The sequence below is a fragment of the Marmota flaviventris genome, chromosome 2 (genome assembly GCF_047511675.1).
Source record: "Marmota flaviventris isolate mMarFla1 chromosome 2, mMarFla1.hap1, whole genome shotgun sequence".
Lineage (NCBI taxonomy): Eukaryota > Metazoa > Chordata > Mammalia > Rodentia > Sciuridae > Marmota > Marmota flaviventris.
The window spans coordinates 175,233,859-175,258,366 of record NC_092499.1 but is presented as its reverse complement, the minus strand read 5'-3'; the positions used below and the strand labels follow the sequence as shown (position 1 = coordinate 175,258,366).

Below are 24,508 nucleotides of genomic sequence, written 5' to 3'. Positions count from 1 at the left end.
ACAGTCACGTAACCACCAAGAATTTGGCTACAGGAATTTGATGTTGGGCAGGAAGTTGTGAGAGAGATGGTCACTGAGATTCTGGGATAATAACCATAATGACAGTTCTGACTCATCCCACCCCCTCTTGCCCATCTGTGATAAGGCTACAGATGTGTAGAGGGTGACCGGAGCTAGTTTGGGCTGTGGCAAGGAAAAGAGGAATCTAACACAGACGCCCCAGGGCTTGAACCCATATCCTGGGGCCAGGGAACCCTCATCAAATCCCAAACGCCCCCCTGTATCCAGCCTGGGGGCTTGCCAAGTAGAGCTAATTACTACCCCAAACCTCACCCCCTGCTCCTGACTCATCCTGTAAAAGGGGACACTAGCCTCCTGTTCTGGCCTGTATCCAGACACTGTGATTGGAAGCAGCAACATGAATTCCTGGGCCACAGATCCAAACTGCCCTCAGGAAAGAAGCCCCTTTCTTCCTACTCCCTCCCCGCCCCTTTGGGGGTTTTGTTGGTGGTGGCTTTTGTTTGTTTGTTTGGGTTTTGTTTTGTTCTTATGTTTTGTCTTCTTGTTTTTGTACTGGGAATAGAACCCCAAAGGCACTTTACCAACTGAGTCACATCACCAGCACTTTTTAATTTTTATTTGAGACAGAGTCTCATTAAGTTACTTAGGGCCTCGCTAAGTGGCTGAGGCTGGCTTTGAACTCCTCCTGCTTCAGCCTCCCGAGTCACTGGGATTACAGGAGTGCACCATGGTGACTGGCGCACATTTGATTTTCCATGTGGGTGAACCTGAACTGCTCCTCCAGTTCTGTTGAGGTAGACCTCATGAGCCCATGTACAAGATGTGGAGGTTCCTATCTGTGTTTCCAGACTTAACAGAGGCCACCTAAACTCAAAGTTCTGGGGCTTCAGAGGCCTGCACCTGCCCAAGGACTGTTGGAGCCAACCAGACATGAAGGTTCTACTTCCCAGTGTGAGAAGCCCCAAGGCAGCAGGGAGTTGTGTTCCGGCTCCTGCCACACAAGGTCCCTATTGAACCCTGGTCCTGCGCAGGCCTGTTCACTCGCCACGGCAGTGGCCTTCGGAGTTCCCATGCTTGGGACACATATGTCACCCGCGTGAGTTCCTTCTCACATGTTCAGTCGTTCTCCCCAAATGACAATGCCAGACTGGCGCCTTCAGCCTAATCCAAGCTTAAACTAGTCTTTTCCGTGGACCTTCCATGGCACCAGCCCAACCAACTCACAAGTGAGACCAATTAGGAGGCTGTTGCAGATTAGGTAAGAGACATGGCTCCCTGTGCTTCTGTTAGCCATCGCTGTGTGGCAAACCATGCCATCTCGAGGCTAAAGACAACAACAGTCATTTTCTTGCTTAGGAAGCTGCAATTTGGGGAGAGCTCAGCAGGGACAGCTTGTCTCTGCTCCATTTGGTTTCAGCTGGGGCAGCTTGACTGGGGGCTGAGGATCTGCTTGCAAGATGGCTCACTCTCCTGGCTGCCAAGCCAGAGCTGTCGGTCAGCTGGGAGCTCAGCAGACTGGAGGCTGGAGGCCTTGGTTCCTCTCCACGTGGGCGTCTCCACGGCCATTTGGTTTTCCAAGAACAGGCAACTCAAGGGAGCCTAGAAGAAGCTGTATCAACATTTATGATCTAACCTTGGAAGTACAGAGTGCCGTTCTGTTTTACTCACAAGTCTTCCAGATTGGAGGGATGGGACGCTATACCTATGTCTCAGTGAGACACATGTCAACATCGTAACATTAGGGCATGGAGAATGGCAACCATCTTTAGAAAATACAATCTGCCACTCTCCCTTAATTAAAAGATTATGCGAGGTGGCTGGGGTGTGGCTCAGCAGTAGAGCACTTGCCTCCCACGTGTGAGGCACTGGGTAAATAAACAAAATAAAGACACTGCATCCATGTACAACTAAAAAATATTAAAAGAAAAAAAAGGATTATATGAAGGTGCTGAAGCCTTTAAAAATATGAGCATGATGGCCAGCCCTCTCCAGACTTTGGCCCACAAGTGATGAAAAATAGAGATGCCTAATGTGTATGCTTCCAGCTAAAGTCAAACAGGCAACCCTCTGCCTTCTTCTTTTTTTTTAATATTTATTTTTTAGTTGTAGTTGGACACGATGCCTTCATTTCACTCATTTATTTTTATGCGATGCTGAGGAGGGAACTCAGATTCTCCCACATGCCTGGCAAGTGCTCTACCGCTGGGCCACAACCGCAGCTCCAACCCTCTGCCTTCTTGATTCAGCTTCCATTCTACAAACGAATGTCCTTTCTTGGTCCATTTAAAACCATGTTTTTTTGCATTTTTGTGCTTTTGTGTGATTGTTGTTGTTTATTTCTTGGGGGTGGGTAATTCTGCCATTTAAAATGGCCCCAAGCACAGCGTTGAAGTGCTGCCATAGTGTCCCTAAGTGCAAGAAGGCCATGATGTTCCTTGCAGAGAAAATAAATGTTAGATTCATTGAATTATAGTGCTATTGGCAAAATGAGTTCAAGAGTAATGACCCAACAATGAATATTAACTAGGGTGCCTTTAAACAACAACACAGGTATAGATTAAGCTCCTAGGAACCTAACCCTGTATTTTCCCTACCAGCCACAGTTCAGTACTCACTAATTCAGTGCCCACAGGGACTTTATAGAATGTAACTACTGAGAATAACGAGAATCAACGGTGTGTGTGATAAACAGTGGCTGGATGAGTCAGGCGTGGCACCGCCTATGGTCCCAACCACCTGGGCAGCTAAGGCCGGAGGATCACTTGAGCCCATAAATTCGAGACCAATCTGGGCAGCAAGGTGAAACCCTGTCTTAAAATATAAATAAACAAAAAATAGGGGCTGAATGAACACAGGCCGGCAGCTCGAAGAGGATGGGAAGACAAGCCAGACGTGGACAGGAGGGTGCCGAAGCCTTGGCCTCATCTCCCTGCGCTCTGCCTCTGCAGGGGTCCGAGTCACCAGCGTGGACTGGCAGCGGTCGGGGAACGGCGCTGCGCACCACACCCAGGAGTATCCTTGCCCTGAGCTGGTGGTCCGCAGGGGCCAGCCGTTCTGCCTCACCCTGGATCTGAGCGGAGACCTGGACAGCGAGGAGACCCTTATCTTCACGGTGGAGACAGGTAAGTGGGCTCACCAGCGCCCCTCTGGTCTACAGTTGAATAGCTGTGTCCTGTGACCACTCAAAGGAGACCCTGCCTTGGGCTGCCCCGGGTTTAGGCGGGTAAGCAAGTCTCTGCAAGGGAGCTGAACCTTAAATCTGTAGACTTCTGATAACCGCTTCCTGGGGACAGTTGGAAGGTGCTGCCTGCAGACGGCAGGGTGGGTGAGATGACCTCTCTGGAATCCTATGCATGCCAAGGAATTCAGAGTTCCAGAAGGATATGGAAATTGGGGGAGGGTGGGCACTTTGGAGTCCAAACTTTTCTATCCTTTCATGGTCAGGTATAAGGTAGATTTGGGTTCCTAAGGCTGCTGTCACTTTCCCCTTGTCCCAGGAGTGGCTGGGGGTCCGGGCAGCCGAGGTGTCCCACTCTGGCCTTCTTAGGCTTGCTCAGCCCCTTCTCCTCAGCAGTCTCCCAGCACCTCAAGGGGTGAAGTCGAGGCTTCCAAGGTGTAGCTTTCCCACTTCTCCAAAGCCGGGTTTCCTAGAGGCAGGGTCTTCTGACTCCTTCTCCTGTCGTCCAGGGCCCAAGGCTTCCGAGGCCCTCCACACCAAAGCTGTGTTCCAGACGGCGGAGCTGGAGGTAGGCGATGCCTGGACAGCAGTGAAGGAGTCGCAGACAGAGAGCAGCATGAGTGTCAGCCTCGCCAGCCCTCCTGATGCTGTCATCGGCCGCTACCAGCTGAGCGCCAGGGCTTCCTCTCGCAGGAGGCACAGTGACCGGAAGCTGGGAGAGTTTGTTCTCCTTTTCAATCCATGGTGTCCAGGTAGGTGCTGCCTAGACAGGTTTTCCTGGAAGCCTCCTCAGAAGTGGGCATGCTCTTGATGGGACATGGGAGGCAGGTGCAGGGTCAAGGAGTGAACGCCAAGAGCTGGGCCTTAGCAGAGGTGGGCATGGGCAGAGGAATCCAGTGGTTCCTGGTGTCGGAGAGGATGGGAATGGGGCCTGATAGGCAGGTGAGGCCCAAGTGCAGGTGAGAGCAAGGCTGGGGTGTCAGACAGCCTTGGGGTAGTCCCAGCTCTACTAAAGTGCTTCCCTCTGTGAGCCTCGCTTTCCACATCTGTAATACAGAAATGATACCAGCACTTAACTCTTGAGGCTATGGTTGGGAGATCATGCAGCTAATGCTGTGACACACAAGATACATTACAAGGCCTTGGCAGGGGGTCGTTGGGATCAGTCTTCTTATTAATATTTAAGAAATTTGAGGTTGCAATTGGCATCCAAAAGGACTACCCAAAGGTGTCAGGAGTCCCAAAACCCTTCCGTCTTGGGCTGGGCCAGGGTTGGTCCCTGCCTGGGGAAAGACTGCTCAGGAGGGATGAGGCTTGATAGAGTGGCAACACGGGAGTCTGCAAGCCCTCTTGCTTCTCCTGCCATGGTCAGCCTCCAGGCACAGTCTTGCTGCTGGCCCTGATGCAGCCCCTTCCCCAGGCCGGCAGGGCCAGAGCCCCAGCCCACGCTGGGCCTGATGACTGCTTTTCAGAGGACGATGTATTTCTGGCCTCAGAGGAAGAGAGACAGGAGTACGTGCTCAACGACAGTGGCATCATATTCCGAGGCGTGGAGAAGCACATCCGAGCGCAGGGCTGGAACTACGGGCAGGTCTCCAGGGGCGCAGCCAGTCGGGGATGTGGGCTGGGGTATGGGAAAATCCAGCCCAGGAACCCAGCTGTCCACTCCTTTCTAGGAGGTCAAGTGGAGCCAATGCTTAGAGCATGTAAACCAAAGGAGCATAGGAGGCAGATTTGGCTCAAAAGCAAATCATGTTTGTGACTTCACTGTGCCTAGTGGGGAGTTATAGGAGGTATTGAATGGGAGGGCATGAGTAAGGTTGAGCTTCTTGTTCCCCAAGGAACTCTCTGAGGAAGGATTTCTGATACTTGAGGGTATTCTGTGATGTCCCTGGGAGGCAGGGCACGAGATTAGGACAAAACTCCCCTGCATAGACACAAGTGACTGTGGGATCAGGTGGGATTGTGGAAAGGTCTGGAATATGGGTAAGGCTCCAGCCTCTAAACACAGCCTCTCTGGGGAGCAGTTTGAGGAGGACATCCTGGATATCTGTCTGTCCATCCTGGATCGAAGCCCCAGTCACCAAGATGACCCAGCCACTGATGTGTCCCACCGTCACAACCCCATCTATGTCACCAGGATCATCAGTGCCATGGTGAGGAGTCCCCTGCTATCCCTATATATAGACTCCTTCAAGAATCCCTAAGCCAACCCAGGACCACAGCCTAGGGGTTCCCAACTCATCCCTTGTTTTAATTCTCTATTGCTACATAAACCCCGCCCAACATACACACACACACACACACACACACACACACACTCAATGGTATAAAAATTTACAGATCAGGAATTTGAGCAGGGTAACATGAGAATGGCTTGTCTATGCTTCAAGATGCTTCAACTGGGGATTTCTGAGTGGCTGCAAATGTCTTAGATAACTTGATGGGACCATATATCTGGGACCTTGGTTCTGGTCCTCAGCAGTTCCTTTTTTTCTGCCCACACAGTATCTACTGGAACTAGAATGTTCAAAATGGCTCCCTCACTCTCACACCAGGGTCCTGGGCCCGGGGTGGCTGGAATTGCCAAGCCTGGCCAGTCATCACAGCTTCTTCCCATGTAGCCTCTCCACATGGCTAGCTTGGGCTTCCTCACAGTGGGGGGATCTCATACACAATGCTGGCTTCACCCACAGCAACTGCTCCAAGAAAACAGGAAGCAGACCCTGCCAGGCTTCAAGGCCTGGGCCTGAAAACTGTTCCAGCATCACTTCCACAATGGACAGTGGTCAATGCAGTCTGAGGCCAGCTCAGACGCAAGAGCAGCAGGCATAGACAGACCTCACCTCTCCATGGGAGGAGTGCCCACTTTAACTGACCTCAGGCCACATACTCCCTCCACAACAGGTAGTGAAGGGACCTACTAGTGCTTTCTATCCATGCAGGTGTTCAGGTCAGTGGATGGAAATCTGAGATCCCTAAATTGGACAAAGCTGTGCTTCTCATAGTGGATGCTCTCAAGACCTCAAGACCTCAGACAGATGTTGGCGCTCTGAAAATCAGCAGCAATGGCCAACCCCATACAGTAGAATATTACAGCCAGCTGACAGTAGTGCAGGCTCCACACCCAGGTCCTGAACTCATGGGTCACCCCTTTAACTAACTTGCTATATGATTTGGTCAAGTCCCTGAACTCCTCTGAACTTCAGTTTTCTCATTAAAAAGGGGGGGGTGGGGGGTACAATAGAACCTGTGGAGGAAAATAGAACCATAAACTTAAAAGGTTAACTAGCACAAACAAAATCCTTAGAATAGCCAGGCTCCATGGTGCATACCTATAATCCCAGCAGCTCTGGAGGCTAAGGCAGGAGGACTACAAGTTCAAAGCCAGCCTCAGAAATTCAGTGAGGCCCTAAGCAACTTAACATAACCCTTTCTGAAAATTAAAAATAAATAAATAAATAAAATAAAAAGGGCTTCGGTGTAGCTCAGTTGTTAAGCACCCCTGAGTTCAATCCCTGCTAACAACAACAACAACAACAAAATCCTTAGAAAAGAGCCTGGCATTCAACAAATGTCAGCTATCTCTCTAATTACTATACCCACTAGCAGTCCTGAAATATAAATCATTTAAAATAGGAAATGCTCTGAATTATAGATGATTTTTAACAAGAGTATCCAAATGGAAAATAATTTAAAGTTATAAGTAGTTCCAAAAAGTAGAGTTTTTGTTTGATTTGGTTTGGTTTTTGTGGTTCTGGGAATCAAATTCTAGGCTTCATGGCTGCTCAGCACCTGCTCTACCCCTGAGCTATGCTCTCAGCCCAAAAATGTAGGTACTTTTAAGACAGCAGAGACCCCCACTTATCAGGCAATTGAAAAGCAAGGAGTGACCCCAATTGACTAGCTGGTCCAAGTAGGAGATGATTTCATAATGGTGGGGCTCCTGCTGTGGGAAGCCTGCATGGTGCATGGAACTGTGTCTCCTCTGCTCAGGTGAACAGCAATAATGACCGGGGTGTCGTGCAAGGACAGTGGCAGGGCAAATATGGCAGCGGCACCAGCCCACTGCACTGGCGCGGCAGCGTGGCCATCCTGCAGAAATGGTTCAAGAGCAGGTTCAAACCAGTCAAGTACGGCCAGTGCTGGGTCTTCGCTGGAGTCATGTGCACAGGTATCAGAAAGAGGTGCCCCTCTCTTCAGCCTGCTCCCTATTTGCATTCATTTACATATATTTGCATTGCTGTAGTCTGTCTTCATTGGTGAGGAGGTAATGACCAGGAGATCAGTTCATTTACTTGACTTTTGATTTTTATTTGGCAGAAAGTCCTCCCTTTGCCTCTAGCTCATTGAGTGTCCTGGGCAAGCCCTGTGGCCCCTTAGACTTTGGGTCCCCTCAGAAAAGTGAATGGTCACTCTTCTGTGGCATCTGAGATTTTGCCAGCCTCAGAGCCTGCTCAGAGTGGCATCTCCAGAAGTCCCTGAGACAATGTACAGGAGACGGTGTCTGAGGGAGTGGAAGTCTCAGCCCTGTCACCTGCCACAGTAGACAAAGGCTGTGGGGATGGTGGCCGGAAATGGGGTGGAGCAGCCTGCTGGGGGCCAGAGCCCACTCCTGGAGCCTCCCAGCTCTCTGCTCTCCAGTCCTCAGGTGCTTGGGGATTGCGACACGAGTGGTGTCCAACTTCAACTCGGCCCACGACACTGACAAAAACCTGAGTGTGGACAAATATGTGGACTCCTTCGGGCGGACCCTGGAGGACCTGACAGAAGACAGCATGTGGTGGGTCCTGGGCTACTGTCTCAAGGTCAGGGTCAGGGTCAGAGTCTAACCAGCCCAGCCCCAAATGCCCTCCCTTCCTTTCCTCATACAAAATTTTCTTTCTGATGTTGGATCCTCTGTCACCACCCAGGCTGTCAGAGTCCCCCTGCTTACCCCAAAATGTTTGTCAAGGTATTTTTCCCAAGACAACGACCTCCCAAAGAGGTGTTCTGAGGCCAACTGTGAAGATGCCAAGTCAGGCAAACCAGGAATCAGGTTTCTCTCTGCTACTTCCTTCCTGTGTGACCTTGTGCAAGTGATGTCACTTTTTCTAGACTTGTATTCTCACCCTAAACACACAGAGTTGAAGGTAAACTGGGGACTTCTTACCAGGGCCTACAGAGCTCTCCATCATCTAAATCCTGCCTACCCGGGAGATATTGACCTGCTTTCTATTTCTCGAACACACTCACCTTTGTCTTATCTCCAGACCTTTGCACGTGCTGTTCCTTCTGCCTGGATCGCTGTTCTCCTCGCTCTTCTTCTGGTGAATTTCTTTGCACTTAGGTCTGGCCTCTGATGTCTTTTACCTAGAGTAGATCTCCAGCAGTTATTCTCTAACTCAACCCCTCTTTTCTTCACAGCTTTCGTTGTCACTTGCATTTGTTTCATTTATCTCCTAACTTAATGCTGCCTGTATCCCCATGGGTGCCCTTTGTTAAAATTTAATTTTCATGAGAGCAAGGATGCTGTGTCGTATTTGCAGTTGTATTTCTCTTATCTTGAAGAACAGGCTCTTGATATACACACACACACACACACACACACACACACACACACACACGTGAGTGCTGTGTGGATACAGTTGAATGAGTGAATGACATGCGGGGGCCATAGCACTCATGGGCTGGTCTACAGCAGGGGCTTCCCTCCCAGGACTTCAGATCTCATGCAAGGCCACCTCACCCACCCTCTCTCTATGGCAGGAATTTCCATGTCTGGAACGAGAGCTGGTTTGCCCGGCAGGACCTGGGCCCCTCTTACAATGGCTGGCAGGTTCTGGATGCCACACCCCAGGAAGAAAGCGAAGGTAGGGCTCCGAGAGCCAGTCCCAGACCTCTGCTTTTCCTCCCCTTGCTGCTCACGCCCACCCCTCCTGCCCAGGTGTGTTCCAGTGTGGCCCCACCTCAGTCACTGCCATCCGAGAGGGTGACGTGCACCTGGCCCACGATGGCCCCTTCGTGTTTGCGGAGGTCAACGCTGACTACATCACCTGGCTGTGGAATGAGGACGAGAGCCGGGAGCGTGTGTACTCGGACACCAAGAAGATTGGAAGGTGCATCAGCACCAAGGCGGTGGGCAGTGACTCCCGTGTGGACATCACAGGCCTCTACAAGTATCCAGAAGGTAAGGGCCACATGCTGGCTTTTATTCAATTCCCCAGATGACCCTTGGGCTGTGGAGGGCTGGTTCCCAGTAGCCTAGGGCCAGATCCTTTCCCAGATGTCTGGTGACAATCACAGCTTCCATTCGACATTGTCCTGGGTTCTGAGCCAGTGCCTTTGTTTAGGTTAAATTAATAGCTTCCTCTGATTGCTAAGTACCCTTCCGTGTTAGAAGATGTTCCGCATCTAATAACAGCTACATGTCCTTGACTCTCCACCTAGGCCAGGCACTGTTAGGAATATTCGCATATGATAACAGTAATTACCACTACTACTAACGATGATGATAGTATCCCATGTTTCATGTTGAATTCCCAGGAAACATGGCACTAGACATAATTCCAAATAAGTGACAACAGCTCTTGATTGTCATCTGTCAAGGCCTCTGCCAGAGCCATTCATTAGCCGCTGGTTTGTGAAAAAGCCTGTACTTATTGGGGTACAAAAATAAGATGGTTGTACTTTTTTCTCATAGTCACCTTCAACTATATACTCTGACAGTCTTCCCTTCCCACGGAGGAACGGGTCCCTGAGCACAAATGTGATCTGATCCATCTGTGTCCAGCCACATCTGTTTGTCTAAAAAAAAAAAATGTTACTGGGGCTGGATTGTGGTTCAGTGGTAGAGCACTTGCCTACCATGCATGAGGCACTGGGTTCGACCCTCAGCACCATATAAATGTAAAATAAAGATATCGTGTCCACCTAAAGCTATATATATATAAATGTTATTAAGTAAAAAGAGTTTGGGTTCAAATAGGAATGAGAGCTTGTCTCCTCCTCTCCCCTGAGTACAAACTAAAGCAGTGACCCTGGAAGGTTGCTGTGCAGGAGGGGACAGGTCTGCTCTGGAGCCTCCCCTGGGGTTGGGGAGAGAGGTCTTGGCTGGCTGTCTCCACCTAGCCTGTCCCTCCAGGTCTCTTCTCGTCGCTCAGGTAAGTAAGGCAGGTAAGCAGACCTCCCAGAGAGAACATATGCCAGCTTCCTTTATCCTTTTCGGGTAGGCACCGCCAGTCTTTACCAGAGGCCCCTTCCTGTTGCAGACACCCCAAACCTTAATTTGGATTCTTTTTGACACCACCGTATTCTTGCACATGCACGTGCGCACACACACACACACACCACCAACATTTGCTGAGTTCCCATCTCTAGGAACATGGTGCTCACTTGACTGTCGGGTGGGGCTGGGTGGTGAGGCCTCTTCTACACGGGCACCTCTCCCTCAAGTCCTGCAAGTGGATGGCTGGTCCCACCTGCTGGACTTTCTGGAGCTTAGAACGGGGGTCTTTTGCCCCAAACTTTTAGCCATGGCTTCAGAAGACACCAACATCCTGTAATAATGACAATAATGAATTTTCACCCAGTTGTCAGAGAAGCTGGAAATCTGCATTTTTATGTGAATTTTCCTGCTCTGAAGTTATTGGCAGCAGATTATAAATTTATTTAAATAGAGAACCCCACACAGGCAGAGGCTGAGGTCTGCACATGGCTCTCCGGCTGCCAGTTTGAGACCTCTGAGAGCCGTGGGAATTTGAAGTGGTGATGAGTGACAGTTCTACCTGGAGAAGGGGGACCCTGCAGGCGGAGGAGGAGGAAGGAAGAAGGTCTCGCAGCTGATCTGTGCGGTGCCCTGCAGGGTCCCGGAAGGAGAGGCAAGTGTACAGCAAGGCCGTGAAGAAGCTGTTTGGCGTGGAAGTCAGGGGGAGGAGGACGTGGATCCGCAGGGCCGGCGGGCGGGGTCTCTGGCGTGAAGACCTCCTGGAGCCCGCCACCAAGCCCAGCATCACCGGCAAGTTCAAGGTGCTGGAGCCGCCAGTGCTGGGTCACGACCTGCAGCTAGCTCTGTGCTTGACCAACCTCACTTCTCGGGCCCAGCGAGTCCAAGTCAATTTGAGCGGCGCCACCATCCTCTATACCCGCAGGCCTGTGGCCGAGATCCTGCACGAGTCCCACGCGGTGAAGCTGGGTCCGCAGGAAGGTGAGAACCCTGGCTTTTTGGGACCCCGCTAAGTCACCCCCTTTTGCAAGGATTGAGGGTGGCATGGGCGCCCCTGGTTCTACGCCCATTCCCAAGAAGGAAGGGGACATTCCTGAGCTTTGTGCTCAATGCCTTTCCTCTTGGCCCCACTTTGCAGATGAGAGAACTTGAAGCTTAGAGGGGCAAATGATAATAATAGTAATGAAAGTCCCCATCCTCTCTGGTGGCAAACTGACCTGGTGGTGAGGCGATTTATAGTCTCTATCTCATCCCAATGAATGTGAATGTTTACAGGCTGAATCAACACAGTCTGGAAATGTATGGCATATGCCTTGTGTTACTTTTCTAAAATCCAAAAAAAATTCTGGAGCCCATCTGGCTCCATGTATTCTGTGTGGGAGGAGAGGACCAGAAAGAGATGTTCCTTAGGTGCTTCTGTGTGACAGGCCATCCTGAGAGTTCTGATGCAAAGACAGAGACCCACAACCACATGCATAGGCACAGATGGTAGCTGGGTCACTCCAAGGACGAAACTCACATCCAGAGTCCAAAGTCACACAGTCCATGCATGTAGTGGAAGGACCCAAACCCAGGCAACCCCGCCTTGGAGACACTCCTGATCAAGTGCAGGAAAGTGGTAAAGCCAGGATTCCAGGTCAGGGATGCTAGACTCCTGGCACACCTGCCTCAACCCCCTGCAGTCCCTTGACTAGGGGATGTGCAGTGGGCGGCTCAGTCCATGCCTGATGGTGTATTGGCCTAAGATTCATCCTAGATGTTTCACCACAAAATAGAATAGCGCCAGTCCTTTGGAAGGTTTTTGTATAAATTTATCTGACTTTATTGCTTTTTAAAAATATATCAAAGGGGCCTGGGATTGTGGCTCAGTGGTAGAGCGCTTGCCTAGCACATATGAGGCACTGGGTTGGATCCTCAGCACCACATAAAAAAATGAATAAATAAATTAAATAAAGGTATTGTGTCCATCTACAATTAAAAATATTTAATACATATTTTATATATGTAATAAATATTTAATATATATATATATCAATGAACTGTTTTTCATAGACATATCATACTTGATAGGATTTACTAAATGTATCCTATTTGATTTTTCTTTGATTATTCTCACTTTCTCCCTTCCTCTCTCTCCCTCCCTGTCCTTTGCTCTTTGTCTGTTTCTCTCCCTCTCTTTCCTTCTCTGTCTCCTTTCTTTCTCTCCCTTTCTCGCCCTCTCCCTCTTTCTTCTTTCACAAGCTCTCTGAACTCTAAAGCATCAGTTCGACTTTGTTTAATTGAAGCTGTTTCTCTAGACCAGCTTCTGATAAGTGAACCTTTGGATTTTGACAGGGCATGAAAACATATGAAGGGGGCTTCACACATTTTTTAGCTCTTTTTGTCACAAAAGCTAAATCACAAAATAACACTTCATAATGAAATATTAATTAACATACACTTTCCCCTGGCTTTTAGCAATGTTTTTTCATGTTGAAAGTAATACATATTCATTAAAGATTTCAAGAGTAAAAGAGAAAAATCGCCTCTGATCTTGCCACCCACCTACAAACTGTTAACAGGTTTTTCCTTCCAAATTGTTAATGCCTGTTTGCCTTTGGAAAAAAAACATAGTTCTAATTAAATATTGCAAATACTCATTAGTGGCCTGATTTTCATATTACAAAGTAATTTAAATATTTTTATAAGCTCTTCATAAACATCATTTTAATAGATGTGTAATATTTGAATAAATATATGATGATTTATCTTTCCTCTTCTTTGGGGTAATTACCAGCTTATTGCTATTAAAAATAGAACTAAGTAAACATCTTGGTGCAAAAAAAAAATCCATTTTTTTCTTCTGGATTTTGACTATTTTTGTTAGAACAGATTTATAAAAGTGATATTCTTAAGCCAACTGATATGACTCTTAAGTCATATAATTAATTAAAATATATAACTCATTTTTAAATAAATAGACTTTATCTTTTAGCAGTTTTATGTTTACAGAAAAATTGAGCAGAAAGTACAGAGAGTTCCCTCCTACCCCCTGAACCACCACCACTCTTCTCCTAACATCTTGCATTGGTATAGTGTTACTTGTTACCATGGACGGACAAACCAGTGTTGACATGTTATTTTCCATTTATTTGCATAAATTCCAGGACCTCAATTGCTGGATCATCTGATAAAGTACATAGTTTACACTAGGGTTCCCTCTTAATGTTATATGTTATATGGATTCTGACAAATGTATAATAGCCTGTATCCAGTATTAGAGAAACATACAAAATAGTTTTTCTAACCTAAAAATTCACTGTGCTTCACCTATTTATCCCTCTGTCATTACTCCCTGCATCCCAGGCAACCATTGATCTTTTAATTGTTGCCGTTTTTTATTTATCCAGAATATCATATAGCAGGAATCATACCCTTTATAGCCTTTTCAGATTGCATTATTTTCCCTAGCAATATGTATTTATATGTGTTTTGTTAGGTTTTGTGTCTTGGTCTCTTGATGTCTTATTTCCTGAATGAGAATACTGAATCATAAGTATTCCATTATATGGATGTACAGGTTTTATCCATGCACCTACTGAAAAACATCTTGGTTGCCTCCAATTTGGGGTGTTTATGAATAAATCTGCTGTAAATATCTGTATTAGTCTGTCTTGCATTACCACAATGAAATGCTTGAGGTCAGTCAACTTTATAAAGAAAAAAGATTTAAGGCTAGAGGTGTAGCTCGGAGGTACAGCACTTGCCTAGCATGTACAGAGTCTAGGTTCAATCCCAGCACTGCACAAAAAATAAAAATAAAGGAAGAAAAGAGAGTTATCTAGTTCATAGTTCTACAGGCTGAAAATCCAGATAACATAGTGCAAGCTCTGGTAATGGCCCTATGACAAATGGCAGAGCCATGCAGGAGGAGAGAGTGTAGCCCAAAACAGGCAGCAAGAAAGACTGGGGTCCCATAATCCCTTTGAAGAACACACTCCCAGTGATGTAAGGACCTCTCACTAGAACTCACCTCTTAAAGGTCTCACCTCCTCCCAATACTGCCACCTGGGGACCAAGCTTCAAATACAGGAACCCTAGGAGGGACACACTTACACCATACCCAAACCATAGAAATATTCCTGTGCAGGTTTTTGTGTGGATAAGTTTTCCATTTGTTTGCATACATTCCAGGAACTCAATCGCTGGATCATATGATAAGTGTTTGTTCAGTTATGTAAGAAACTGCCAAACTGTTCACCATAGTGGCTGTGTCATTTTGCATTGCCACCAGCATGAATGAGAATTTCCTAGACTGTGTTGTGGTGTGTTGGGGAGCATTGCTTTGTAATATATGTGAAATAGTATCTCATTGTTCCAATTTGTAATCCCCTAATGACATATGAAATTGCATATCTTTTCATACATTTGTTTGTCATCCATATATTTTTCTAGATCTTTGCTCCTTTCTTATTGGGGTTGTTTGTTTTCTTATTATGGGGTTTTAGATCTTTGTGTATTTTGAGTAACAGTCTTTCATCAGGCATGTCTTTTGCAAATATTTTCTTCAGGTCTGTGGACTGTCTTCATAACCTCCTGATGGTGCATTTTGCAAGGCAGAGTTTTTAATTTTAATAAAATCCAACCTGCCAATGTTTTCTTTTCATGAATCAAGCCTTTAGGCTTGATTGTATGTTGTATGTAAAAAGTCACCACCAAACACAAGGTCATCGAGATTTTCTCTTACTATCTTGAGGAGTTTGTAATTTTGCATTTTACATTTAAATGTATGTTCATTTTGAGAAAATTTGGGGGAAAATGTGAAGTCTGTATCTAGATCCTTTTTTCCCTTTCCTCCCCCTCCCCCACAGGTGGATATCCAGTTGTTCTAGTACCATTTGAAAAGACTTTTATTTCTTTATAATTCCTTTGCTCCTTTGTCAAAGATCAGTTGATTATATTGGTGCACGTCTATTTCTGAACTCTACTTTGTTCCATAGATCTATTTGTCTGTTCTTTCTCCAGCCACACTGCCTTGATTCCTGAAGCTTTATAATAACTCTTCAAGTGGGACAGGGCCAGTTCCTCCTACTTAGTACTCCCCTTTAGTAGTGCATTAAGTATTATGAGTCTTTTGCCTCTCCACATAAACTTTAGAATGAGTTTAGCAAGATCCAGGTGAGGTGGCACAGGCCTATAATCCCAGCTACTCAGAAGGCTGAGTGGGGAGAATCACTTGAACCCACTGATTCTAGACCATCTTGGGCAACATAGAATCAAGTCTCAAAAACAGTTAGCTTCTCAGGACCTACAAAATAATACTTTTGATGTAAATTGCATTTAATCTATAGATTAAAATTAGGAAGAACTTACATCTTGAGAATAATGAGCTTAAAATATTTCTCCAACTATTTAGTTTTTTGATTTGTTTCCCAGAGTTTTTAGTTTTAATTACATAGATAGTGAACATATTTTTTAGATTCATGCCTAAGTATTTAATTTTGAGGGGTGCTAACATAAATGGTATTGTGTCTTTAATTTCAAATTCCAGTTGTTCATTTATGGTACATAGGAAAGTGGTTGACTTTTGTGTATTAATCTTATATTTTATAATCTTACTATAATTGGAAGTTTTTATTTGTTAAGATTTTCTACATAATTGATCATGTCATCTATAAGCAAACACTGCTTTTTTCCCCCAATCTGTATACCTTTTATTTCCTTTTCTTATCTTATTGCAATAGCTAGGATGTCTACTATGATGTTGAAAAGGAATGGCAAGAGAGAATCTTTGTCTTGTTTCTGATCCTGAAGGGAAAGCTTCTAGTTTCTTACCATTGAGTTTGCTGTGTGCTATAGATTTTTTCATAGATGTTCTTTAACAAGTTGAGGAAGTTCACCTCTGTTCTTTGTTTGCTGAGAATTTTTTTTTATCATGGACAGGTGTTGCATTTTCTCAAATTCTTTTTATGCATCTGTTGTTACAATCGTGTGATTTTCTTCTGTGGATTTGGTAGATTACATTAATTGACTTTCAAATATTTAACTAGCTTTGTATGCCTGGAATAAACCCCACTTGATTGTGATGTGTAATTCTTTTTGTACATTATTGGATTTTATTGGTTAATATTTTGTTGAGGGACTTTACATCTGTGTTCATAAAAGCTATTGGTCTTTGGTTTTCTTTTTTTGTAATGTCTTAGCTAGATTTTGATATTAGGGTTATGCTGATCTCGCAGAATGCATTAGGAAGTATTCCTCTGCTTCCATCTTCTGAAAGAGATTGAATTGGTAATTTCTTCCTTGATTACTTAGCAAAGAAATCAAGGCTTGGTACTTTCTGTTTGGAAAGATATTAAATACTGATTCAATTTATTTTTTTATGGTAAGGGGGATTGAACCCAGAGGTGCTTTATCTCTGAACCACATCCCCAGCCCTATTTTTTATTTTGAGACAGGGTCTCACTAAGTTACTCAGGGTCTCATAAAGTTGCTGAGGCTGGCCTTGGATTGCATTCCTCCTTCATCAGCCTGCCAAATTGCTGGAATTACAGGTATGTGCCACCATACCCAGCTTGATTCAATTTCTTTAATAGATATAGATGCATTCTAATTGTCTGCTTCTCTTTCTGTGAGTTTTGATAGGTTATTGAAATTTTCAAGGGTTTTGGTTATCAAATTAACCATTTTTGATTATCAAATTTGAGGGCATATAGTTTCCACAAATTCCTCAACAATTTTTAATGTCCATGGGATCTATAGTAGTGTCCCTTCTGATATTAGTAACTTGTGTCTTTCCCCCCACCCCTTAGCCTGACTAGAAACTCATTGCTTTTATTGATCTTGTCAATCAGCTGTAGGTTTTGTTGGTTTTCTCCATTGATTTCCTGCATTCAATTTCATTGATTTCAGCTCTGATTTTTATTATTCCTTTTCTTCTGCTTATGTTGGATTTAGTTTTTGTAGTTTCCTAGTGAAAGCTGAGGTTATTGATTTTAAGCCTTCCTTCTTTTCTACTATCTGCTTTGAATGATAAAAATTTCCTTCTTAGTTTTGCTTTCACTGCATCCCACAAACTTTGAAGTGTTTTACTTTTATTTTCATTTAGTTCAAAATATTTTAAATTTTATCTTGAGCTTTCTTCTTTGTGTTGTTTAATCTCAAAGTATTTTGTATTCTCCAGCTATCTTTCTGTTATTGATTTCTAGTTTGAGTCCACTGTGGTCTGAGAGCATACATGATATGATTTCTATTGTGTTTTTCTTTTTCTTTTTTTTTTTTTTTGCAGGGGTTCTTATCCATATTTTATTAGTTTATTAAGTAAGCATTCATTGAATTCTCATTGCATATCAAGACAATAAAAACAGATAAAATGAAGAATTTGTGTCTTGCCCAGGAGATTATGGAGAAATGGGAAGACAACAGACAATATCAGGATGATGTGCTTAGAGCTGCTATGTGGTGTGGGGATCTTGGGGGATGGAAAACCACCCTGCAGAGAGTGGGGACAGGAAGGGAAGTCATCAAGGAAGGCTACTAGAAGTAGAAAGGGACCTGGGGACAAGTTCTTGGAGTGGGGAGGAGACCTACATTGCAAAAGTGCAAAGACATGAGAGGGTACAATGGTTCCAGGAAGGAGTATTTCAAAAGGAGAAGGGAGAAGCTGCCCATCTCTTAAGTCCCAATTTTGGAAGGTGTACAGTACCACTTCCATGATCATCTGTTGGTTCAAACAGGCTCCTAGGTCAGTCCAGATTCAACAGGAAGGAGTGTACATTTACCTCCTGATGGGAGAGTGCTAAGGCCTGCGGACAAAAGTGCATTCAGAAGCGGAGACATGTGGCCATGTGGAATCATGGGATGCTGCAGGTCACCCAGGGCAGGGAAAGGACCCATAAGAAGGGGGAGGACTCAGTGTTTCCACAACCCAATTTCCTAGAGCTTCCTAGAGGAAGCTCAATGCCATGTTTGCCATTGAATTAAATTATTTACTGATGGGGAATGGCAGACATGGAGAAATGTAAATTTTTTTAAATCTGCAAACTGTTCAGAAGTGGGCTCAGGATTCCTATGCTGTGAGCATGGCTCTAGACTCTGAATCGCCAGTGCAATTGGTAGTAACTAGGTCCCTGATTCTTCCTCACATACTCCCCCATAGCTCTTCATTGGGGTAGACAAGATAATGCATAAACTACAAAATCATCTTCCCTTATTGTATTTGGAGAAGGTGATAAAGACTTTGTATCTGTGAGGTCTAATTTCCATGGTGTTGCAATTTATAGGCATCTCTTGCTCTCTCTAATGTGGTCAGCTTTATCCTCTTCATTTAAAAGCATGTTGAAGCCAGATGCAATGGCACACGCCATAATCCCAGTAGCTCAGGAGGCTGAGGCAGGAGGATCACAAATTCAAAGCCAGCCTCAGCAACTTAGCAAGGCCCTAAGCAACTCAAAGGGGCCGTACCTGTGACTCAGTGGTTAAGCACCCCTGGGTTCAATCCCTGGTACCACAAATAAATTAAAATTAAACATTTTTTTAAAAAAACATAAGAGCATATCGATGCTGGACTCCTCTGGCCCCCGGGACTTTCACCTGCTGGTCAGAGCACAGGTGTTTGTATTCAGAGCTAACAGGTGTTTGTATTCAGAGCTAACTTCCAGCCTTGACAGAGTGGCTTCTGGCAACACACGGGGCTGATTTCTGTTCTTTTAAAAGTCTTTAATGTGTTATTTATGGCACAAAATGGGATATATCTTGGTGAATGTTCCATGTGATCTTGAGAAGAATGTGTGTTCTGCTGTTGTTGGGTGATGTATTCGAAGTTGTATCGGGTTGATGGATGGTGCTGTTGAGAATCACTCTTCTAGGGAAAGAGTCTCAGCTTTCCTAGGGTGGTTCATGGAGTCCGTGACTTAAACAACTTCAGGAAGCTCTGGTCTGGACACTGTGATAGTTCACCCTTCTCTTCCTTTCTCCCAGAGTCTGAACTGGTGTTCAAAGCTCTGTCCATCCTATCATGGTGGCATATGGTGGCTCTTTATGCTGGAACTGGGGATTTGCATTTCTAACATCTCAGATGATGCTGATGTGTCTGGTCCCAGGACCACGTGAGGAGCCATGGTCTATCACCATGCAAGGAACAAATGATGTTATATATAATTATAATTATATAGCATAATTCCTAACACCTAACAAATATATAATGGTTGGTGGTATTTGTCCTTATTTTTATATTTCTATCAGTTGGGGATGATAGTAATCATATTTGCTCATGGAATTTTTGTGAAGATTAAATCAGTTAATCCATGAAAGTGCTTCAAAGTACCCAGCATGCTTTAATCCATTAGTGAAAGTTAACTTTTAAAATAATGAATTTTTGCTAATATTGTTGTAAAGGCTTTTCCGGTAAAAACTTATTGGACTAAGGGAGCCCAAAAGACGAGGTAGCACTTTCACACTGGCATTCAGGAGCATCTACTGAGGCAAGTCCTAGGTGGCTGAAAGTATGCACCAAGTTCAAGTCCTTTAAGCATCTTTCCACAAGTTCAAAACTCAGATGCCACCAGGGTCAGGAAGAAAAGAGAGATAAAGAAAGCAGTGGCAGAGCAATAGAGTGGGGCCTGGAGCAAACCAAAAGGGCACATTACACCTAATAGAAAAAAAATACATATTGGTCCAAAAACACAAATATAATGGTCACACATGGTTTGTGGCAATTCGTACGCTTAAGAAGAGAATACCTAGGGAGGGTGTTTATGCCTGGTGAGAAGGAGACAGAGACACCCAGGACCATGGGAGCTCAGAAAACTTAAGACGACTGAGAAGGAGTGTCAGTGAAGCCTTCCCACAGCTACTAGGGCTGACTGGGACTAGCCCTTTCTGGAGAAGGAAGTTTTAGAGAAGTTGTGAGGAAGTGGGTCTCATTGGATTGGAAATTTGAGGCAGTCTTTGGTTTCCTTCTTCTCTGTGCCTGGCACATAGTAGGTGGTCAATAAACAGTGACTGAATTCCTAATGGAATGGTTGATGAACTGAGAGATTGCCATCTTGAATAACTAGAGAAAATTTCAGATATGTCTCTGGATGCTCTTAGAGAGATAATCCGGTGTTACAGTAGCTTACTGGCCTGAATTTGAATTTTTTCTCATCTTGGCTCCTTGATAAACTTGCTATGAGGCTTTGGGGGGGAAAAATTACCCTCTCTGAGCCTCAGGTTTCTTCATCTATGAACTCAAGAGAATAATGCCTTTCTCAGGATGGTTGCCAGGACCAGAAAGGGTATAGCTATTGACGGGCATTCCTTCCCCTTGGGGGTACCATTGAAGAAAAACATCAAGCCCCCACCTCCCACCTCTGCTTTCTCTTCCAGAGAAGAAGATTCCAGTAGCAATATCTTACTCTCAGTATAAAGAAGACCTGACGGAAGATAAGAAGATACTATTGGCTGCCATGTGCTTTGTCTCCAAAGGAGAGAAGCTCCTGGTGGAGAAGGACATTACCTTGGAGGACTTCATCACCATAAAGGTGGCTTCTGTCGCATCTACCTTCCCAGTAGGCCCACTTCAAATCTGGGGGGAGGACATCAAAAACTAGGGAGCTCGTGCCATTAACACCAACTTCAGCTCCCAAGGGTGAGGGGGAGAGGTAGGGATGCAGGGGATGGGTCTGGTGGGTGCCAGGGAGGAGTGGGTGCAGGCAGGATGGTCATGACCAGGGCCCCAACTTCTGACTTAGCCAGGACCACGGGGTTCCTGGAGGGATGGTGAGGAGAAGGGACGGCTCATGGGTGTTGCCCTTCCAGGTGCTGGGCCCAGCCACCGTGGGGGTGGCCATTACAGTGGAAGTGACGGTGGTCAACCCCCTCTTGGAGAAAGTGGAGGATGGTGTGCTGATGGTGGAGGGCAGTGGCCTTCTCCAAGGACAGCTCAGCATAGAGTAAGTGCCACCCTGGACTAAGGGAGCCCAGAAAGCAAGGGCATTCATGAGCATCTACTGTGCACAAAGCCCTAGGTGAACAGACAGTATGCCCAAGTTCAAGTCCTTGAAGCATCTTTCCACAGGTTCAAAATTCAGATCCAGGGCTGCTAGGGAGAAGGGCTGCCTTCCTCCTAGGATGGACCGGGGAGAAACAACTGGGAGGGGAACAGGAGAGATTCTGAACCCCCAAGAACAAGACACATCAGCTTTTATCCACTTAATCATTAATTTCCTCAGCCACACACTCACCCGTCTCACTCATTCATATTCTCTCTCCCACCCGCTGACCTGGTCGCTCGTTCCTGTCGTCACTTTTGTTCACATTTTCACTCACTCCTTCCACTATTCGTTCCGCTACTGCACTCAGTGGTGATTGGCTCGCTCACCCTCTCATTCATTCATTTCTGCGTTCCTCTGTCCACTCCCTTGAGTTCTGCTCATTTGTTGATTCATTGTCCAGCGCTGGTCATTCACCCTGTACTCACACTGTTCCTGATCATATGGACCAGCTCTAAGCCCTGTGCAAAGGGTCAGGAACACCAAGATGAACCCCTGGGGTTCTGCCTGCAGAAGGACCCTCAGGGACAGATGGCCTTTCCTGTGAGAAGAGTGATTTCTGCAAACAGAGGGGTAGATCCCCGGGGTCCAGGAGATCAGAGGCAGCCCTGAGTCAGGGTGTCGTGGGCCCAGGGAGAAGTACCAGTGAATATTTGAGCTGGGCCTTAGGTGATGAAATGAGGAGCTTTTCTGGTACCAAGAGGTTAGGAGGGCTTCCAGGCAGAGGTGTCTGTGGCTGGGACAGTCAGGGAAGGCCTCCCAGAGAAGGGAAGCCTGGTGTGGGCCGTGGGTGTGGTGGGCATGGGAGGGCATGGTAGGCAGGAGGAACGCTAGAGAGAAAGCCTGGGGAGGGTGAGGTCTGTTCAGGGCACGGGAAGGAGATTAACTGGCTGAAGCCGGCAGGGAAGATTGATCTGGAAACATGTTAATGAGGCTTGGACGTTAAGCCACCAGGTGAAATTGATCTTGAAGGCCCTGGGGAGCCGTGGGCTGGCAGGCCAGACTCAGGACGGAGAGAGGACTGATGGCCTGCCTCCCCCTCCTTCCCTGTCCTCCAGGGTGCCCAGCCTGCAGCCCCAGGAGAAGGCCTTGGTCCAGTTCAACATCACCCCGTCCAAGAGTGGCCCCAGGCAGCTTCAGGTGGACTTCGTCAGTCACCACTTCCCGGACATCAAGGGCTTTGTGATTGTTGACGTGGCCACAGCCAAATGACAGACCCTCAGGGACTGAGGGGGAGCATTCGGCCCCTGTTTTGCTCCTCGCCACCTTTCTGTGGGAGCCGAGAGGCCTGGGTCAGTCCTGCTTCAGTCTCTGCCCTACTCTGTGAGTTTAGGCAAAGCCCTTCCCTCTCTGGGTGGAGGTCCTCACCTGTAAGATGAGGTTTGGACTCATTCATCCTGAACCTTTTGGACAAATAGGTGAAGTAAGAACCTAGGGATCCTCTCCCCCTTCTCATCACGCTCCTGGCTGGGAGACTGACACCTCCGAGAGTCCCAGTCACCCTGGCCCACTCTGCTGTGGCCTCTTTGCCCCTCCAGCTCACCTGTCCCTGTGTCTCTCTCAACCCTTCAAATGCCCTAGCCACATCCAGACCCAGCCGTCCTCCCCCAGGCCTGACAGAGAGCCCAGATGTTAGAGCCGGAAGCTAAAGCATCCCTCAACACTCCCACTGCAGAGAGGAGGGGCCTGGCTGGGCCCAGGGCACCTGGAGGCAGAGTCGTCCTGCATATTGCTACTTGCCCTGCCTTATGCCAAAGTCATGTTCCTGAAAAGCATTAGATTTTAAACATCGAAAGATTTTTCCCTCAGGGGAGATGAAGGCTCTGGATTCAAGGGGCAGAATCCAGAAAGCAGCTGAAAAAGATAAAGAAGGGTCCATCCAATGGATTGTATTCCTCTGAACTCTGTAGCCCCAGATCTGATCCGGTTAGGATCAAGGAGCTCACTGACCTTTCCAGCTAGGCCTGACATCTCTTTCTTTGGCGCCCAAACAGCACCGCTTCTGCAAAACATCCCAGCAGCCTGCACCATGCACATCGTGTGCTTGGAGTCGAAACAGGACACCAAGGACCAGATAGATACCATCAGGCCCTGGAGATCAATGAACTTAGATATGAAATTCTGTTCCGAAATTTTCTAGATAGTCCAAGAAATTAAAATCAATGATATAATTTAAGTCATCTGAACAACAGCAACACAGACTCATCTGCGGTGAGAGGCCTCCTGGATACAATTCAGTGGAGCATAATCGATGTAGGGGGCTTTGCACAAAGCAGGTCGGGCAAGCGCACAGTGTGGCGGGTGGTCCTTGGGGCCCCATAAGGAGGCTCTTCTCTGATGATCCTATGGAACATGAGCTTGGAGAAGCTCTTGGGCTGCCTCTGTTCCAAGATCCTCTTTTCAAACCTGGGTTTTTGATGCTGGCTCCATATGGGAGGATCAGCGGGAGGTGCAGGGCAGGCAGCCACTTCTTTGAGATTGAAGTCAACATGTATCACTCCCAGGAAAAGGGACGCTCTGTCCCACAGAAGGCTCAGCAAGTCGGCCAGGAGGGTGTCCCCGGGGATCTCCAGATGCTCTGTTCCTCCAGTGACTGCCAACAGCAGCGGGTCTTCCTCAAGCTCAGCAGCGTAGGGAGAGAGTCCCAGGAAGCTGGTCCTGAGGTGCAGTTTGGGGTGCAGGATGCTGATTCAGGGGGATCCCAGGGATCAACACCCAGGAAAGAGAGTTAGGGAAAGCAGGAGGGGACAGAGGGAGGAGTCGGACCGTGACACTGCCCCTCGACAGCCCCAGTGACCCCGCAGGCAGCTCTGGAGCCGCTGTGGCCTGTCACAGTTTTCTGGTTGGGCTGAGATGGTGGGCCATCGGTCACTGATTGCCCAGGACTTAGGGTGAGACCTCTCTCTGCAGCTGGGACTGTCCCTGAATCCGTGACAGCTGACGGGCAGCTCTCCTACCAGTGGGGGCTACAGAGTCCTCCAGGAAGGGGATCTGGGCTGTGTCCTCAACCTGCTTCTGTTCAATCCCAAGGACAGGATGGTGACATGTGTTCCCCAGGCTCATGCTCACAAGGGTTTACCCTCTAGCTGCTGG

General features: G+C 46.7%; 1 protein-coding gene across 1 annotated transcript; it reads left to right on the top strand.

The window, feature by feature from the left end:
- The first annotated feature begins 2,866 nt into the window (after nt 1–2,866).
- Nucleotides 2,867–22,627, top strand: Tgm6 (transglutaminase 6). Its single transcript, XM_071607429.1, has 12 exons — nt 2,867–3,143; nt 3,709–3,951; nt 4,672–4,790; nt 5,227–5,355; nt 7,196–7,373; nt 7,844–7,982; nt 8,948–9,051; nt 9,126–9,368; nt 11,043–11,384; nt 20,751–20,905; nt 21,183–21,316; nt 22,474–22,627. The coding sequence occupies exons 1-12, from the start codon at nt 2,867–2,869 to the stop codon at nt 22,625–22,627; spliced, it is 2,217 nt and encodes a 738-aa protein (XP_071463530.1).
- Nucleotides 22,628–24,508: the final 1,881 nt, after the last annotated feature.